At 43.8% G+C, this 20,153-nt stretch overlaps 1 protein-coding gene across 1 annotated transcript in view; it reads right to left on the reverse strand.

Moving 5' to 3' along the window:
- The window catches only part of LOC137367180 (dynein axonemal heavy chain 8-like), a 2,531,605-nt gene that overhangs the window by 1,762,787 nt on the left and 748,665 nt on the right, over positions 1 to 20,153 (reverse strand). Inside the window, exon 100 of the mRNA XM_068028616.1 lies at positions 1,621 to 1,747. Coding sequence (XP_067884717.1) covers positions 1,621 to 1,747 — 127 coding nt within the window. The remainder of the gene's footprint in view (positions 1 to 1,620; positions 1,748 to 20,153) is intronic.

Below are 20,153 nucleotides of genomic sequence, written 5' to 3' on the forward strand. Positions count from 1 at the left end.
GTGCCGGTTTGAGACCTCCAGTTGGGCCTGAAACCCATGGGAAATCCTGCCCCATGTTTCTACCTGGCTCATCTGCTGTGAGTTTACCTTTTATATCACTGTCTGAATACTCCTTTTCTTACTGATGTAAAATGCCTATAAAATTCTTTACCACTTCCTTTTCTATTCTTTGATATTTTCACTTCGTGTTTCCCGTCCCTTCCTAATTGGCTTTTTAACCTCTTTGCTCAGCTCATCATACTCCCTTTCCCAACGTCTCCTTTATTGTTTATGTACTTTGCACAGACCTTTATATTTCGATTAATTTAATTCCTTCAGGGAATGGAAGGGGAGTAATATTGAGACCAGGGTCTTATTTCCTGATTTTTAAAACTGAATTCAAATGATCAACTGCCATGGTGGGATTTAAACTCGTGTTCTCTGGATTATTTGTTCACGCCTCTGTATTACTCATCCGCATAATATTATCACTCTATCTGTACCTCTCTATGTGGTGTGACTGTGGTCTGGAGTAAATAACCTCTGCCTTCCTCATGGGTCAGAGAATGTATCTCACATTGCAGCACAATGTTTCTGAACTGAGTAATTCAAGATGTAGACATTTCCCATAGGTGTGGGCATCTAGGACAGTCTCACAGTCCACAAATTGCCAGTCTGCAGACCCAGTGCGGTACCTGTACTGTCATATCTACTTCATTCATTTATTTACTGCAGAACACTTCTTATTTATCTATTTTTAATGCTAACTGATTCACCTTTAATGCTAAATTGTGATTAACAGATGTATTTAATTTGAATTCTATTCATTGCTCAGCTTAATAAACTTAGCCATCACATCTGTGTTGGGATTTTCTTTAATTATTTATTTATAAATGTTAGGTTGTTTCCCTTGCCACTTATATATTAATTTATTTTACTTTATCTTAGGTAGCACTTAATCTACAGTCATGCAGGAAACTTGCCTTTCTTTTCCACAAACTTAAGTCCAATTCTGGCAGAAATTCTGGGACTGCAGCTTTCGCCCTCATTATTCTGTCGTTGGTATACTACATCTTTGGGGCAAGTACATACTGGCCAATACTATTGAAATTTAATATGAGCTTTTAGAGTAAGTGTAAATCTGATGCATCTAACTTTTGTACCAAAAATAGTCTCCTGTGCCAGAATTGCATCTCTTTTGAACCAAAACAAATCTTGGAATTTCATTTTTTCTGTAACAACTTATAAAATAAGAACACATCTATTCATAACCAAATGACAACAGAAAAATCTGGGGAGGGAAGGAATGGAAGGGAGGTGGGCTAAAATCAAGACAATAAGATTTTCCCTCTTAATGGGGTTACAAAATTGCTAAACAAGCAAATATAAATTAGGAAACAACTGTAGAATTGTTCTTTGTTGTGGGAAACAACTGACCTAGATCTCTTCCTGAAAACAGCTGAGAAAAAACTGAACACCTGTGTCAGAAAGAGGCAGTTTCACAGCAAAATGAGGAACAGTGACCCACAGGACTTTTTTTTTCACTTTCCATGCATGGATGGGGCAATAACAATTTTTATGAGCATGCTGAACAAATGAAGAAGAATCTTAATTAATATGTAAACTTTACTAGACTCCTACCTGTATTCAGTTCAATAAAGTCTACTGTAATGATGGAGCTGAGTTCCTCAATCTCTTGTTCAAAAGCAGCATAGTACTCTATTCTTGTTCGGAGTTCATATAGACTGGGATTACTATCCATAAATTTCTATGTAAAAATGATTAGGAAGAAATTGTACATTTAAATTAAACCCACAAAATATTTTAAGATATTGCATTTAAAAAATGTATAATTTGCTGAAGGTGGTCATTATTTAAAAAAAAACTAATAATACTTCATAACTTGAAGTCTTTAAATTTTCTTCCCCAATGTAATGAATCTGATCATTTTCAAATTTCCACTTATGTTCAAATACAGAATACATTTTCAAACATAACTCAGTGGTTTAGGCCCTATTGTAAGACCTGGAATCACAAAGAAACTTTAGTCAGGTTGACAGATCACATTGTACTGTCAATGCCAGGTGCTGGCAGTAAACTGAGTGTTGAAATTATTCAAACATGCCATTTGAGCCCACATCTCAGCAGCAAATTAAATAAACAGCAGTATAAATTCAACATGTGACCTAAGCAAGCATGCGACCGAGGCAATTAAGTGGCTTATGTTGGTTACAGCAAAGGGTGCACAGATTAGATGCTGTTGAACTCTTTTCAGTGAAACATATCTAAGGTTTCAAAAGCAGCCAAAACTAAAAATACTGCAGACATTCAGATTGAACTGTGTTGCAGAGACAACAAAAACTTGAATTTATACAGCACCTTTAACATCATTAAGAGTGAATGAAGAATGTAGAAGGGAATGCCAGGAGCAGCACCAGACATATCTAAAAATGAGATGTTAGGCTGGTGAAGCTACAATACAGGACCACTTGGGTGCCAAACAGCTGAAGCAGCATGTGGTAGACAGAGCTAAGTGATCCCACAACCAACTGATCAGATATAAGATCTGCAGTCCAGGAACATCCAGTCGTGAATGTGATGGACAATTAAACAACTGACAGGAGGAGGAAGCTCCACAACTATCCCCATCTTCAACAATGGGGGAGCCCAGCGCATCAGTGCAAAAGACAAGGCTGAAGCATTTGCATCGATCTTCAGCCAGAAGGGTCGAGTGGGTGATTCATCTTGGCCTCCTCCTGAGGTCCTCAGCATCACAAATGCCAGTCTTCAGCCAATCCGATTCACTCTACATGATATCAAGAATCAGCTGAAGGCACTGGATACTGCAAAGGATATGGGCAATAGTACTGAAGACATGTACTCCAGAACTAGGCACGCCCCCAGCCAAGCTGTTCCAGTACAGCGATAACACTGACATCTACCCGGCAATGTAGAAACTTACCCAGGTATGTCCTGTGCACAAAAAGCTGGACAAATTCAACCAGACCAATTACCGCCCTGTTAGTCTACTCCTGATTGTCAGCAAGTGGATGGAAGCTATCATCGAATCATCGAAGGTATCAGCAATAACCTGCTCACTGATGCTCATTGGGTTCCACCAGGGCCACTCAGCTCCTGACCTCATTACAAACTTGGTCCAATTGTGGAAAAAAGAGCTGAACTCCAGAGTCGTAGAGTCATAGAGTCAGAGAGTTATACAGCAGAGAAACAGGCCCTTTGGTCCATCGTATCTGTGCCGGCCATCAAGCACCTAACTATTCTAATCCCATTTTCCAGCACTTGGCCCATAGCCTTGTATGCTATGGCATTTCAAGTGCTTATCTAAATACTTCTCAAATGTTGTGAGGGTTCCTGCCTCTACCATCCCTTCAGGCAGTGCGTTCCAGATTCCAACCACCTGCTGGGTGAAAACATTTTTCCTCAAATCCCCTCTAAACCTCCTGTCCCTTACCTTAAATCTATGCCCCCTGGATATTGACCCCTTCACTAAGGGAAAAAGTTTCTTCTTATCTCACCTATCAATGCCCCGCATAATTTTGTATCCCTCAATCATGTCCTCCCTCAGCCTTCGCTGCTCTGAGGAAAACAACCCCAGCCTTTCCAGTCTCTCTTCATAGCTGGAATGCTCCAGCCCAGAGGTGAGGTGAGAGTGACTGCCCTTGACATCAAGGCAACATTTGGCCGAGTATGGCATCAAGGAGCTCTAGCAAAACTGGAGTCAATGGGAATCGGGGAAAAATCTCCACTGGTTAGAGTCATACCTGGCACAAAGTAAGAGGGTTGTAGGTGTTGGAGGTCAATCATCACAGTCACAGGGCTTCACTGCAGGGGTTCCACAGGGTAGTGTCCTCGGCTCAACCATCTTCAGCTGTTTCATCAATGACTTTCGCTCTGTCATAAGGTCAGAAGTAGGGATGTTTGCTGATGATTGCACAATGTTGAGCACCATTTGCGACTCCTCAGATACTGAAGCAACCCATGTTCATATGAAGCAAAACCTGGACAACATCCAGGCTTGGGGTAATAAGTGGCAAGGAACATTCACGCTACACAAGTACCAGGCAATGACCATCTCAAACAAAAGAGAATCTAACCATATCCCCTTGACGTTCAATGGCATTACCATCGCTGAATCCCCCATTATCAACATCCTGGGGGTTACCATTGACCAGAAACTGAACTGGACCAGCCACATAAATGCTATGGCTACAAGAGCAGGTCAGAGACTGAAAATTATGCAGCATGTAACTCACTTCCTGTCTCCCCAGTTGCTTGGATGGGTGCAGTTCCAACAACACTCAAGAATCTCGACACTGTCCAAGGCAAAGCAGCCTGCTTGATTGGCACCCTATCCATCACCTTCAGCATTCCTCCCTCCACCACCGAAGCACAGTGGCAGCAGTGTGTGCCATTTGCAAGATGCACTGCAGCAATTCATCAAGGCTCCTTTGACAGCACCTTCCAAACCCATGACCTCTACCACCTAGAAGGACAAGGGCAACAAGTACATGGGAACACCACCATCTGCATGTTCCCCTCCAAGCCACACACCATACTGACTTGGAACTATATCACCATTCCATCACTGCTGCTGGGTCAAAATCCTGGAACTCCCTTCCTAACAGCACTATTGGTGAACCTACACCCCAAGGACTGCAGCGGTTCAAGAAAGCAGCTTACCACCACCTTCTCAAAGGCAATTAGGGGTGCGCAATAAATTCTGGCCTAGCCTGTGACGGCCACATCCCCTGAACGAATACAAAAAAGTTCTAAGGCACTTCACATGAGTGTTATCAAACAAAATCTGACACTTGACCGCATGAGGAGACATTAGGACACATAAGCAAAAGCTTGGTCAAAGAGATAGATTTTAAGGAGCATCTTGAAGGTGTCATGCTAGGCTCCCACCTGCCAAGACTAAGGCACATTAACTTTGTCATGAACATTGATTTTAAATTGTTACTGGAATGAAGAAAGGACTTGTTGAACAGATCAGCCATATTAACAGACAGGAAAGTAAAAGCAAAATACTGCGAATGCTGTAAATCTGAAATAAAAACAAGAAATGCTGGAAATACTCAGCAGGTATGGCAGCATCTGTGGAGAGAGAAGCAGAGTTAATGTTTCAGGTCAGTGACCCTTCTTTAGAACGGGCAAATATTGGAAATGTGAAAGGTTATAAGCAAGTAAAGTGGGGGTGGGACAAGAGATAACAAAGGAGAAGGTGTAGATAGGACAAGGTCACAGAATAGCTGACCAAAAGGTCATGGAGCAAAGGCAAACAATATGTTAATGGTGTGTTGAAAGACAAAGCATTAGTACTGATAGGGCATTAACGGACTGAAAATTGAACAGCAGAAAGTACAAACATGAAAAAACACTGTGTGTTATCAAACTGAACAAACTAAGATGAAAATAAACACACAAAAAATATAAAAAAGAAAAAATAACTAAAAGTTATTGCAACCATCCAAGCAACTGGGGAGACAGGAGGTGAGTTACTTGCTGCATATTTCCCAGTCTCTGACCTGTTCCTGTAGCCATAGCATTTAAATAACTAAAAGTCCAGTGAACATCAATGCAAGCTTGAGGAACAGCATCTCATGTACCGATTAGGCACACTACAGCCTGCCGGACTGAACATTGAGTTCAATAATTTCAGAGCATGATGGGCACCCCATTTTAATTTTATCTTTAGTTATTTATTTTTTTTTTTTTGTGTGTTTATTTTATTTTATTTCATCTTAGTTTGTTCAGTTTGCTTACCAACTGTTTTTTTTTCATGTTTGTACTTGCTGCTGTTCAATTTTCAGTCCGTTAACACCCTATCTGAACTAATGCTTTGTCTTTCAACACACCATTAACATATTGTTTGCCTTTGTTCCATGGCCTTCTGGTCAGCTATTCTGTGACCTTGTCCTATCTACCCCTTCTCCTTTGTTATCTCTTGCCTGACCCCCGCTTTACTTGCTTATAACCTTTCACATTTCTAATATTTGCCAGTTCTGAAGAAGGGTCACTGACCTGAAACATTAACTCTGTTTCTCTCTCCACAGATGCTGGCAGACCTGCTGAGTATTTCTAGCATTTCTTGTTTTTATTACCAGACAGTTTTTGGAAGGACAAAGCAGCCATTCCCTGACACATTCAACCCACAATGGACTTTTGATCACCAGATGCTTAAGGTCAGGGAGCTTGCATTCCAGGTTGACTACTAAGAATACACAAACGGACATGGTCAAACCAGCTCGTCACATGACTAACCTGCTGGGCAACCTGAGTTTTGTTAATTTGTACAAACAATTTGGGCAGAAAGCAGAATGCTCCTAGACTGAGAAGATCTCTCCTGGCTGGCTCGCCACTGCCTCTCCTGTCTGCCTGCTTCCATCTCTTTCTCACAAGCCTCTGAATCCACTGAAGACACATGAACCCCAAAAGAGAAAAGTCTCCTACAGTGAACAAGGTTTAAGAAGAATACTGGGCCCCAGCGAAAGCAAGATCTACCTACAACCAAAGAATCTATAGTGAGCCCAAAGACCCGTAACAAAAACTCTTCAGATATTGCCTCAATCTTTTCCACTTTATTTTTCTTCTCTTTTCTGTCTCTATTTGCATGTGTGTATCACATATGCATGCTAGCATGGGCGTGTCGTGTATCCGTAGGTGTCAACCGAATTAGAGTTTAAGTTTAATAAATTTCAACTTTTTTTCTTTAAACCTAAGAACGCCTGTTTGTGCTGGTTTCTTTGCCTTATAATTGGAAAGCGGTGAACAAGGATTCACCAAGCGGGAGCTAAAAACACAGTGTGTTTAAAATTAAACCTTGTTTCAGTAAGACCAGGTGAAGGCCGAAAGGGACCCTAGACCTCTTTCTCACCTGGTCGTAACAAAGGAAAAAGAGAAAGAGAGGATTAGGAGGGAATTACCGAACATAGGGCTGAGGCAGCTTGAGGCATGACTGCCTACGGTGGAGCAATTAAAATTGGGTATGCTCAAGACGCTAGAATTGGAGTGGCACAGCAATCTTGTAGGGTTTTAGAGCTGGAGAATGTTACAGAAATAGTGAGAGGTGAGGCACTAAGGAGATTTGAAAACAAGGATGTGAATTTTTAAATTGAGGCAGTGCTGGAACAGGAGCCAATGCAGATCAGCAAGCACAAGAGTGATAGGAGAACGGGACTAGTTGTGAGTGAGGAAAAAGGCAATAGAGTTTTGGATGAGCTTAAGTTTGGATATTGGAAGATGGGAGGCTGGTTAGGAGAGCTTTGGAATAGTCAAGTCTACAGGTAACAAATCCATAGATGAGGCACTCAGCAAAAGACCTGTTGAGGCAGGGCTGGAGTCAGGAAATGTTACGGAGGTGGAAGTTACACTCTTAGTGATGCTGCGGAGATATGGTCAGAATCTCATCTCAGGGTAAATTATGACACAACGTTTGCTTAGTCAAGCAAATTGCCTGTGAGAGAGATGAAGTTGGAGGTTAGGGAACAGAGTTTTTGGTAGGGAACGAAGGCAATGGCTTCAGTCTTCCGAATACTTAGTTGGAGGAAATTTCTGCTCATTCAGTGCTGGTTGTCAGGCAAGCAGTATGACAATTTAGAGACTGTGAAGGAGTCAAAATAGTTGTTGGTGAGGTACAGCTGTATATCTTTATGTGAAACCTGACATGTTTTTTGATGATGTCGCCAAGGGGCTGCATGTAGGTGGGAAATAAGAGAACATAATAAATAGGAGTAGGAGTAGACCATACAGCCTTTCTAACCTGCACCACCATTGTATATGATCATGGCTGTTCTTTGGCTTCAACTCTACTTTCCCACTTGATCCCCTTATCCCTTGATTCTCTGAGAGACCAAAGATCTGTCTATCTCAGCCTTTAATATATTCAATGATGGAGCATTCACAACCATCTGTGGGTAGAGAATTCCACAGATTCACAACCCTCTTGAATGAAGTAATTTCTCCTCATCTCAATCCAAAATGATCACCCCCTTATCCTGAGACTATGCCCCCCTGCTCTAGATCCCCCAGGCAGAAAAAACAACCTCTGAGTGTCTACCCTGTCAAGCCCCTTCAGAATCTTGCATGTTTCACCTCTTATTCTTCTAAACTCCCAAGAATATAGACCAATTTGCACAGCGTCTCATCGGAGGCCAACCCTCTTATCCCAGGAACCAATCTGGTGGACTTTTGCTGTACCGCCTCCAATGCAAGTACATCCTTCCTTAGATATGGAGAGCAAAACTACACACAGTACTCTCGGTGCGGTCTCACCAAAGCCCTGTACAATTGTAGAAAAACTTCTTTACCCTATTGCAATAAAGGCCAACATGTCATTTGACTTCCAATTGCTTGCTGTACCTGCATGCTAACTTTCTATGTTACTTGTAGGAGTACACTCAAGTCTCTCTGAACATCAACATTGACAAGTTTCTAGCCTTTCACAAAATATTCTGCTTTTCTATTCTTATGACCAAAGGGAATTACCTCACATTTCTCCACATTATACTACATCTGCCACCTTGTTGCCCACTCACTTAAACTGTTTAGATCTCTTTGCAGCCTCTTTGCTTACATTGCCACCTAGCTTTGTATCATCAAACTTAGATACATTACACTCTGTCTCTTCATCTAAGTCATTAATATAGATTGTAAATAGCTGAGGCCCCGGCATTGATCCATTCCACAAGTCATAGCCTGCCAACTTGAAAATGCCCCATTTATCTCTTTGCTTCCTGTCTGTTAACCAATCCTCTATGCATGCTAATATATTACTCACAAATACATGAGCCCTTATCTTCCATATTAACCTTTTGGGCTGCATTTTATGCAATTCCTGATGGTGGGTTTTGTGGTGGGGGTGGAGGGAGTGGGGGGGGGTGGGGTAACCAGAACCCCAATGCTGGGAATCCCAGTTCTGATTGTCCCAAGCTGGGATGGGCTGCGATGACCTTCCTGCCCAGAGGCTGCCGGTGGCACTGCCAATACTGTTGAGCTGCTGACCCTGTAATTGGCCGGCAGTTTTTGGCAGCAGGATCCTCGTCCCTATTAAATGTTTAAAGGGACGGGTATCCTGCCTCCTTTAGCTTTGACCTCAAAAGACTGGAGGATTCCTGCGGGGGTCTGAAAAAATGCAGAGGCAGGGCTCCCCCCAACTTTACGGCCCAGCGTGGGAGCCCCGCCTCCTCCAAAAAATCAAGCCTTTTGTGTGGCACCTTATCGAACGCCTTTTGGAAATCCAAATATTCTACAGCTACTGGTTCCCCTTTATCTACCCTATGAGTTATATCCTCAAAAACTAATACATTTGTCAAACACAATTTTTCTTTCGTAAAACCATGTTGACTTTATCTGATCTAAGTGCACTGTCAAGACTTCCTTAATAATAGATTCCAGCACTCTACAGATGACTGATGTCTGGCTAATTGGCTTGTAGTTCTCTGTTTTCTCTCTCCCTCCTTTCTTGAATAGTGGTGTAACATTTACGAACTTCCAATCAAGTAGAACTGTTCCAGAATCTAGGGAATTTTGAAAAATCATAACCAGCGCATCCACTGCAGCTATCTCTTTTAGAACCCTAACATGTAAGCCATAAGGTTCTGAGAACTGATCAGATTTTACCTTCTCCTATACATTTTATATTTTATATTTTGCTGATATTAATTACCTTAATTTCCTCATTCTTTTTAGACCCTAGGTTACCCTTTATTTCTGGTATGTAACTTGTGTCCTCTACTGTGAAGATAGATACAAAATATTTGTTAATTTCCTCATTCCCTATGGGTTTTCGCCGGGTGCTCCGGTTTCCTCCCACCACCAAAGACTTGCAGATGATAGGTAAATTGGCGATTGTAAATTGCCCCTAGTGTAGGTAGGTGGTAGGGAATATGGGATTACTGTAGGGTTAGTATAAATGGGTGGTTGTTGGTCGGCACAGACTCGGTGGGCCGAAGGGCCTGTTTCAGTGCTGTATCTCTAAATAAATAAATAAATAAAATAATTTCTCCTGTCTCTGCTTCCAAGGGACCATTGTTTACTTTGGCTACTCTCTTCCTTTTTATACATTTGTAAAGCTCTTACAATCTGTTTTTATAGTCTTGGCTAGTTTACTCTCATATTCTATTTTTCCCTTTTTGTCAACATTTTGGTGGCACTTTACTGGTTTCCAAAACACTCCAATCCTCAGATTTACTACTATTCGTTGCAAGATTATAAGCCTCTTCTTTTAATGTAATACTATCCTTAATCTCATTAGCAAGGCATGGATGGATCTATCTTGCTGAGTTTTTGTTTTTCAATGGAATATATTTTTGTTGAACATTTTTAATTGTTTCTTTAAATGTTTCCCACTGTTTACTTACTGCCATATCTTTTAGTCTATTTACCAATCAACCTTCACCAGCTCTCCACTCATACCGACACAATTAGCTTTGTTGAAGTTTAAGATTCTTGTCTGTGATTGAGGTATGCCATTTCCAAACTTAATATAGAATTCAATTGTATTATGATCACTATTTTGCAGCATGTCTTTTACTATGAGATTACCAATTAACTCTGCATCATTACACAAACTAGATCTAAATTAGCCTTATCCCAAGTTGGTTCCTAGTTGGGCAAAAGGAAGGGTCCAAGAAAAGAAAAAGAAAGGCTTGCAATATACAACACATTTCATGACCATAGGATGTCTCAAAGCGCTTTACAGCCAATGAGGTACTTTTGGCGTGTAATAATTGTTGTAACATAGGAAACAAGGCAGCCAATTTGAGCACAGCAAGCTCACCCAAACAGAAATGTGATAATGACTAGATAATGGGAGAAATTAATTTGCGTAGTGCTGCTTCAAGTGTCATTACACATACTACATTGATTTCTTGGGGGCAGACAGCACTGTCGCTGATATCATTGAAGACTGTTGCATGAGCTATGCAGATGCTATGCCTGTGGCATTGTCTTCCCTCAAGAAATTGACATAAAGCAACACTATGCAAATTAATCTTCCCCCCAATCTGCTATTATGGTGTTGATTGAGAGATAAATATTGGATAACTCCCCTACTCTTCTTTGAAATACTGCCAAGTGATCTTGTACATCCAACTGAGAGGGCAGGCGGGGCCTCATTTCTAACATCTCAGCCCTCCCTCAGTACTTCTCTGAAATGACAGCCTTGAGTATTGTCTTAAAGTCTTGGAGTGGGAACTTGAACCTACAACTTTCTGTCTGAGAGGCGAGAGTGCTATCAACTGAGACACAGTTGACAATGTGAATAGATTCTTGCAGGACTTCAGAGGTAATGGTGCAGGAGCTGGAAGAAAATCCATTGCAAGTGGTTCCCTGGCTATGAATGAATAGATTAGAATGGAACTGGTGAGTTCAGTCCCACCTAGCTGGATGACACCATGGAGTCTTTGGGGCAGGATGATGTGGTCGACTGCGCCAAAAGTTGCAGACAACAAAAGCAACAATAACAGCTTGCATTTATATACTAAGGCTCTTCACAGGAGAGTTATCAAACAAAATTTGACACCAAGTCACTTAAGGCTTTGTTTCTTTTTTAAATTCTTTCATAGGATGCGGGTGTCATTGGCAAGGCCAGCATTTACTGCCATCCTTAATGGCCCTTGCAGCCTTCTTGAACTGCTGCAATCCATGTGGTGCTGATATACCAACAGTGCTGTTAGCTAGGGAGTTCCAGGATTTTAACCCAGTGATGAAGGAACAGTGATATATTGCTCAGCCAAGTTGGCGTGAGACACGGAGGGCAACTTCCCGTGCGCCTGCTGCCTTTGACCTTTCAGGTTGTAGCAGTCACAGTGTTTGGAAGGTGCTGTTAAAGGAGCTTTGGTGAGTTGCAGCAGTACATCTTGTAGATGGTACACACTGCTGCTACTGTGCGCTGGTCATGCGGGGAGTGAATGTTTAATATTAGGGAAAATGACCAAAAGCTTGTTCAAAGTGGTAGGTTGTAACTAGTGCTTGAAAGGAAGAAGGAGGGGTGAAGATGGAGGGTTTAGTCAGGGAATTTCAGAGCTAGTTCCTCGGCAGCTGAAGGCACAGCCACCAATGATGGAGCGATTAAAATCAGGGTTGTGCAAGGCCCGAATTGGAGGTGCGCAGATATTGAAGGGCTGGCGGAGGTTACAGAGATAAGGAGGGGCAAGGCCTTGAAAACAAGGATGAGAATTTTAAAAACGAGGCGTTACCCAACTGGGTGCCAATGCAGGTCAGCAAGCACAGGGGTAATGGATGAGCAGGTTTTGGTTCGCATTAGGTTACAAGCTGCTGAGTTTTGGTTTAGCTTAAGTTTCTGGAGGCTAAATGATGGGAGGCCAAGCTCAGGTGAAATAGTCAAGTCTCAAAGTAACATAGATGAAAGTTTCAACAGCAGATGAGCTGAAGGCCAAGAAGGATGAGGAGGGATCATTTACCATGTTCACAGTCACATAAGATGTCCTTTATTGACTTTCATAAAGCAACACTTTTGTGATTGAAGGGATTCAAACATGGATTTGAAATTCTCTACTGCAGAGGGCTGTGGATGATAAGACATTGAATATATTCAAGGCTGCATTTGATAAATGTTTTAACTCTTAAGGCAATCAGGCATATGATGATCGGGTGGGAAAGTGGAATCTGATCAGCCATGATCTTATTGAATGGTGTAGCAGCCTTGTTGGTCATATAGTCATATAGCCCCTGCTCCTGTTTCTTATCTTCTTATGAGTTCCAGGAAACATGGGAGCAGAATTGGCAAGCTACGACAAGGCTTCCTCTAAACTTTATTTGGACTGATTTATTGAAGTGCGCAGCCCCTTTATATTATTTGCATGGCCACCCATGCATGGTCATTTACAGGGACCAACTTGAGTGTGGCCTACGTGGGGACTTCTGGGATGCTGCATGGTTGCACAGCTCAGTGGGAACATTGGTGACAACATGTTCAAAGACTGAGGAGGAGAAGGGAAAGGCTCCATCAAATAATCCCATAAATAAAAATGACTTAGCTTGGGAAACAGCCCTTAACTTTGTGAGAATTGATAATTAGGCAATTACAATAGCAAAGGTATGGTAAAGAGGTTATTAACCATTGTCATATTATAAAACAGATCTTGGAATTAATTTGTAAAAGACAGCTGGATTTCTAATTTGTCACAAAAAATGATTTTTGATAAACTGGAGTTTGAATAGTGGAAAGTAGGGTGGATCTCTCTACCTAGCAGTGTTAAACTATACCCAGATTCAAATGCTATCCCTGGATGGCGTGAAGAAAGGGGAAAGGAAAGAGGAAAAGGGAGGTGGGAGAGGGAGGGGCCTATTTCCATCCTATAAAGACGTGGAAGTTTATAGCGAAGAAGAAAACTTTTAAACACATAGAATCATAGAATGGTTACAGCACAGAAGGAAGCAATTGAGCTCATCGTGTTCGTGCTGAACTGAATTTCAGTTTCCCAATTCACTCACATGCCAGGATTTGACAGGGGGCCCGACGTCAAGCTCTGTGGCGGAGGGGGTGAGGGGGCCAGAAGATCGTTCCGACAGAGAGCCACCACGACACTGGGAGGGCTGGTCCCGATCCTCCTGGTAGTGGCGAGGCTCCATGGCGGCTCGCACTCAACCCACCCCCCCGCCCTGCTGCTGGGCGATGGGACCTAAATTTAAATATTTAAATCAATAAAAGGAATACATTGAAATAAACTAACTTCGATCTTCCTGACCCAACACGATCTTTGGTGTGGCGAATCAAAAGCCTTCTGAAAGTCCAAATATCACAGAATCACAGAATAATACAGTGCAGAAGAGGCCCTTCGGCCATCGAGTCTGCACCGATACATTAAAACACCTGACCTGTCTACCTAATCCCATTTGCCAGCACATGGCCCATAGCCTTGAATGTTATGACGTGCCAGGTGCTCATCCAGGTATTTTTTAAAGGATGAGAGGCAGCCTGCCTCTACCACCCTCCCAGGCAGGGCATTCCAGACCATCACCACCCTCTGGGTAAAAAGGTTCTTCCTCAAATCCCCCTTAAACCTCCCACCCCTCACCTTAAACTTGTGACCCCTCGTAACTGACCCTTCAACTAAGGGGAACAGCTGCTCCCTATCCACCCTGTCCATGCCCCTCATAACCTTGTACACCTCGATCAGGTCACCCCTCAGTCTTCTCTGCTCCAGTGAAATCAACCCAAGCCTATCCAACCTCTCTTCATAGCTTAAATGTTCCATCCCAGGCAACATCCTGGTGAATCGCCTCTGCACCCCCTCCAATGAAATCACATCCTTCCTATAATGTGGCGACCACAATTGCACACAGTACTCCAGCTGTGGCCTTACCAAAGTTCTGTACAACTCCAACATGACCTCCCTGCTTTTGTAATCTATGCCTCGATTGATAAAGGCAAGTGTCCCATATGCCTTTTTTACCACCCCATTAACCTGCCCTTCTGCCTTAAGAGATCTATGGACAAACATGCCAAGGTCCCTTTGTTCCTCGGAACTTCCCAGTGTCAGGCCATTCATTGAATACTTCCGTGTCACATTACTCCTTCCAAAGTGTATCACCTCACACTTTTCAGCGTTAAATTCCATCTGCCACTTTTCTGCCCATTTGACCATCCCGTCTATATCTTCCTGGAACCTAAGACACTCCACCTCACTGTTGACCACTCGGCCAATCTTTGTGTCATCCGCGAACTTACTGATCCTACCCCCCAGATAGTCATCTAGAATGGCACTCCCACGCCTTCACTCCCCTTCTGGAGAAAGGAGGCGTGCCACTGGTGGCGCGGTGGGGGGGAGGCGGGGGTTGGCGGGTAGTGAAGAGTTTTAGTGTGGTGGGGAGGGGAATGGGATGAAATAAGCATGAGTGCAGGGGATGGCGAGAAGGGGTGAACTTTAAACTTTGTACAGTCTGGGGTGTGGGAAGGACAGATTCAAAGATAAGTGCTTTTGTGAGGGGAGGGACAAATACTTAAAGTCATTGGTATTGGGGGTGGGAAAGGGGTAATAGAATTTTTATTACAACATTGGGGGGGGGGGGGGAGAGTGGTATTTCTTTAAAAATTTAAATTCACCGGCTGGGCTGGCTGCCGTTTAAAAATGGTGCCAGCACCTGCACACAGGAAGCTGACGCCATTGCCGGCGTCAGACAGTCTGCCCACTCCAAGTGATTTGGTTCGGAGGGTGGGGGTGGGCCGACCCGGCTATTTAAATGAGCTGCTGTGTGAGAGATCAAGGCAGCTCTGCAGCATGCGGCTCACACGTCATTTTTTCACGCTCCGCCATGAGGGGCAGCAGCTCTTAAAATCCAGCCCAGAGTGTGGGAAATGAAGCAGCACTTTTTTTTTTATTTGTTTCATGGGATGTGGGCATCGCTGGCTAGGCCAGCATTTATTGCCCATGCCTAATTGCCCTTTAAAAGATGATGGTGAGCTGCCTTCTTGAACTGCTGCAATTCTTGAGCTGTAGGTACACCAATAGTGCTGTTAAGAAGGGAGTTCCAGGCTTTAGGCCTAGCGACAGTGAAGGAACAGCAATATAGTTCCAAGTCAGGATGGTGTGTGGCTTGGAGGGGAACATGCAGATGGTGTTGTTCCCAAGTATCTGCTGCCCTTGTGCTTCTAGATGGTAGAGGTCCTGGGTTTGGAAGATGCTACCTGAGTCACCTTGGTGCTTTGCTGCAGTGCATCTTGTAGATGGTACACACTGCTGCCACTGTGCGTCGGTAGTGGAGGGAGTGAATGTTCGTGGATGGGCTGCTTTGTCCTGGATGGTGTTGAGCATCTTGAGTGTTGTGGAAAATGCACCAATCCAGGCAAGTGGAGAGTATTCCATGGGGCTGCATTAGAGTGATAAACTGGGAGGTTTGTGACTGAGGGAGTTCGGTGAGGAGGGAGCGAGGAGCTCCTTTCATTTCCTACATGTCCTAAAAGAGTGTGAGGGGATCTGAGATTTTCCAAAGAGTGCAGCTGAATGGTGAATAAGTCCTGGTGGGTATTTTTCAAATTGGATTGAATTGTAAGTCATTGTTTTAGCAAGACTTAGTTGATTTTTTTTATTATAATAGTCTTCTAAAGTTTTAAATTTAAAGGGTTTAGTCATGGCAGGAGAGCTTAAAGCCGTGGTTTGCTCCTCGTGCTGCAGGTGGGAATCCGGGAACATTTCCAGTCCCCGGAACCAGCATGTGTGCAGGAAGTGTGTCCAGCTGCAGCTCCCAGAAGCTCGGGTTTCAGAGCTGGAACAGCAGCTGGAAACACTGGAGCATCCGTGAGTCTGAGAGAATCATGGATAGCACGGTTTGAGAGGTGGTCACACCATAGCTGAAGGAACTTGAGGAAGGAAGGGAATGGGTGACCACCAGGCAGTCCAAGAGAAACAGGTAGGTAATTCAGCAGTCCCCTGGGGTCCCGCTTGCAAATCGGTATTCCATTTTGGAGGCTGATGAGGCTGGTTCCTCCCGGGAGTATGGACAGAGCCAAGCTGCTGGCACCACAAGCAGTCTGTCTGCACAGGAAGGGAGAAAGAGAGGAAGAGCAATAATAAGAGGGGTTTCTATACTCAGGGGAACAGATAGGCGCTACTGTGGCTGTCAACGTGGTGCCAGGGTCCGGGATGTCACTGAACGGCTGCAGGGCATCCTGAAGAGGGAGGATGATAAGACAGAGGTCATGGTACATGTTGGTACCAAAGACATAGGTAGAAAGAGGGATGAGGTCTTGCATCAAGAATTCAGGGAGTTAGGCAGTAGACTAAAAACCAGGAGCTCTCGGGTTGTAATCTCTGGATTACTCCCAGTGCCATGTGCTAGCTTGTATAGAAATAGGAGAATAGCACAGATAAATGCGTGGCTTAAGAGTTGGTGCAGGAAGGAGGGTTTTAGATTCCTGGACCACTGGGACTGTTTCTGGGGAAGGTGGGACCTGTACAAGCAGGACGGTCTACATCTGAACCAAAGGGGGACTAACATCCTTGCTGGCGGGTTTGCTAGTGCTGTTGGGAGGAGTTTAAATTAATTTAGCAGGGGGAGGGGACGCAGACTCCTAGCAGAATAGGGAGATAGCTAAACACAGGAAAGCAAACAAAACAGAGGGAATACAGTGGAAGTAGGTTTCAAGGGAGTAAGACCAGGATGGGTGGCCTCTACTTTAATGCCAGGAGTATTACAGGTAAAACGGATGAGTTAAGGGCAAGGATTGACATGTGGAATTGTGATATGGTAGCCATCACGGAGACATGGTTGAGGGAGGGGCAGGATTGGCAGCTCAAATCCTTGGATATAGAATCTTCAGGCGAGACGGAGGAGGGGGTAAAAAAGGAGGGGGCATTGCAATATTAATTAAGGAGTCAGTTACTGCAGAAAGGAGAGATGATATCTTGGAGGGGGCAGCAAATGAAGCTTTATGGGTAGAGTTTAGGAATAAAAAAGGGACAGCCACATTGCTAGATGTTTATTATAGACCCCCAGATAGTCAGCGGGAAATTGAGGAGCAAATATGTGCGCAATTCGCAGAGGTATGTAAAAATAATAATAGGGTAATTATATTAGGTGATTTCAACTTTCCCAACATTAATTGGGATAGTCATCGTGTTAAGGGCTTAGATGGATTGGAGTTCTTAAAATGTATACAGGAGAACTTTTCAGCTCAATATATAAAGGATCCAACAAGGGAGGGTGCAGTGCTGGACCTAATTCTAGAGAATGAAGCTGGACAGGTGGTTGATGTGTTGGTGAGGGAGCATTTTGGTGATGGCGATCACAACATGATACAATTTAAGCTTGTTATGGAGAAAGAAATTGACAAATTGTAAAAAAAGGTTTTGGATTGGGGGAGAGCGAATTTTAGTAAAATAAGGCAAGATCTGGCCAAGGTAGACTGGAAAGAGTTACTTGTCAGGAAAACTACAGAAGAGCAGTGGGGGGCATTCAAAAAGGAAATGGGGAGGGTATGGGCCCAACATGTTGCCTCCAGGGTAATAGGTAGGAGCAACAAGCCCAGAGAACCATGGATGACCAGAAACATTCAGGGTACGATGAGAAGGAAAAGAGAGGCTTTTAGCAAATACAAGGAGAGCAAATCAACGGAAGCATAAGTGGAGTACAGAAAGTGTAGGCTGGAGCTTAAGAAAGCAATTAGGAGAGCAAAGAGGGGATATGAGAAAGCTCTGGCTGGTAAAAGTAGGGAAAATCCCAAGATATTCTATAAGGATATCAATGGGAAGAGGATAACCAGGGAAAGAGTAGGACCCATGAGGGACCAAGGGGGAAATCTGTGGTTGGAGCCAGAGGACATTGGTAGGGTGTTGAATGAATACTTCACATCTGTCTTCACCCAACAGAATAAGGATGTAAATATGGAACTCAGAGAGACTGAGGTTCTTGAGCAAATTGTCATAGGGAGTGACAAGGTATTGGAGGTTTTGGCAGGCTGAAAAGTGGACAAATCTCCAGGTCCGGACAATTTGTGTGCCAGGATGCTGTGGGAGGCGAGGGTGGAGATTGCAGGGGCTCTGACCCAAGTTTTTAATTCCTCTCTGGCCACGGAGGAGGTGCCAGAGGACTGGAAAACAGCTAATGTGGTCCCACTATTTCAGAAAGTTTGCAGAGATAAGCCAGGGAACTGCAAACCAGTGAGTCTCACGTCAGTGGCAGGGCAACTATTGGAGAAAATTCTGAAGGAGAGAATCTATCTCCACTTGGAGAGGCAAAATTTGATTAGGAATAGTCAGCAGGGATTTGTCAGAGGGAGGTCATGCCTAACAAATTTGCTTGAATTTTTTGAGCATGTGACCAGGTGTGTCGATGAGGGCAGTGCAGTTGATGTAGTTTACATGGATTTCAGCAAAGCCTTTGATAAGGTCCCACATGGGAGACTTATCAAGAAAGCAAATGCACATGGGATACAGGGTAACTTGATAAGGTGGGTTCAAAATTGGCTGAGCTGCAGGAGACAGAGAGTGATGACAGATGGCTGTTGTAGTGACTGGAAGCCAGTGTCCAGTGGAGTACCACAGGGGTCTGTGCTAGGTCCCCTATTGTTTGTCATTTATATAAACGACAAACAAAAGAACAAAGAACAAAGAACAGTACAGCACAGGAACAGGCCATTCGGCCCTCCAAGCCTGCGCCGATCTTGATGCCTGCCTAAACTAAAACCTTCTGCACTTCCGGGGTCCGTATCCCTCTATTCCCATCCTATTCATGAATTTGTCAAGATGCCTCTTAAACGTCTCTATGGTACCTGCTTCCACCACCTCCCCCGGCAACAGGTTCCAGGCACTCACCACCCTCTGTGTATAGAACTTGCCTCGCACATCCCCTCTAAACTTTGCCCCTCTCACCTTAAACCTATGTCCCCTAGTAACTGACTCTTCCACACTGGGAAAAAGCTTCTGACTATCCACTCTGTCCATGCCGCTTATAACTTTGTAAACCTCTATCATGTCGCCCCTACACCTCCATCGTTCCAGTGAAAACAATCTGAGTTTATCCAACCTCTCCTCATAGCTAATGCCCTCCAGACCAGGCAACATCCTGGTAATCCTCTTCTGTACCCTCTCCAAAGCCTCCATGTCCTTCTGGTAATGTGGCGACCAGAGTTGCACGCAATATTCTAAGTGTGGCCTAACTAAAGTTCTGTACAGCTGCAGCATGACTTGCCTATTGTTATACTCTATGCCCCGACCGATGAAGGCAAGCATGCCATATGCCTCTTTGACGACCTTATCCACCTGCGTTGCCACTTTCAGTGACCTGAGGATCTGTACGCCCAGATCTCTCTGCCTGTCAATACTCCTAAGGGTTCTGCCATTTACTGTATACTTCCCACCTGCATTAGACCTTCCAAAATGCATTCCCTCACATTTGTCCGACATAGTTGACTATGTGGGGGGTAGGATCAGTAAGTTCGCGGATGACACAAAGTTTGGCCGAGTGGTTAACAGTGAGGTTGACTGTCTTGGGTTCCAGGAAGATATAGACGGGATGGTCAAATGGGCAGAAAAGTGGCAGATGGAATTTAACGCTGAAAAGTGTGAGATGATACACTTTGGAAGGAGTAATGTGACACGGAAGTATTCAATGAATGGCCTGACACTGGGAAGTTCCGAGGAACAAAGTGACCTTGGCGTGTTTGTCCATAGATCTCTTAAGGCAGAAGG

This window comes from Heterodontus francisci, chromosome 3 (genome assembly GCF_036365525.1).
Source record: "Heterodontus francisci isolate sHetFra1 chromosome 3, sHetFra1.hap1, whole genome shotgun sequence".
Lineage (NCBI taxonomy): Eukaryota > Metazoa > Chordata > Chondrichthyes > Heterodontiformes > Heterodontidae > Heterodontus > Heterodontus francisci.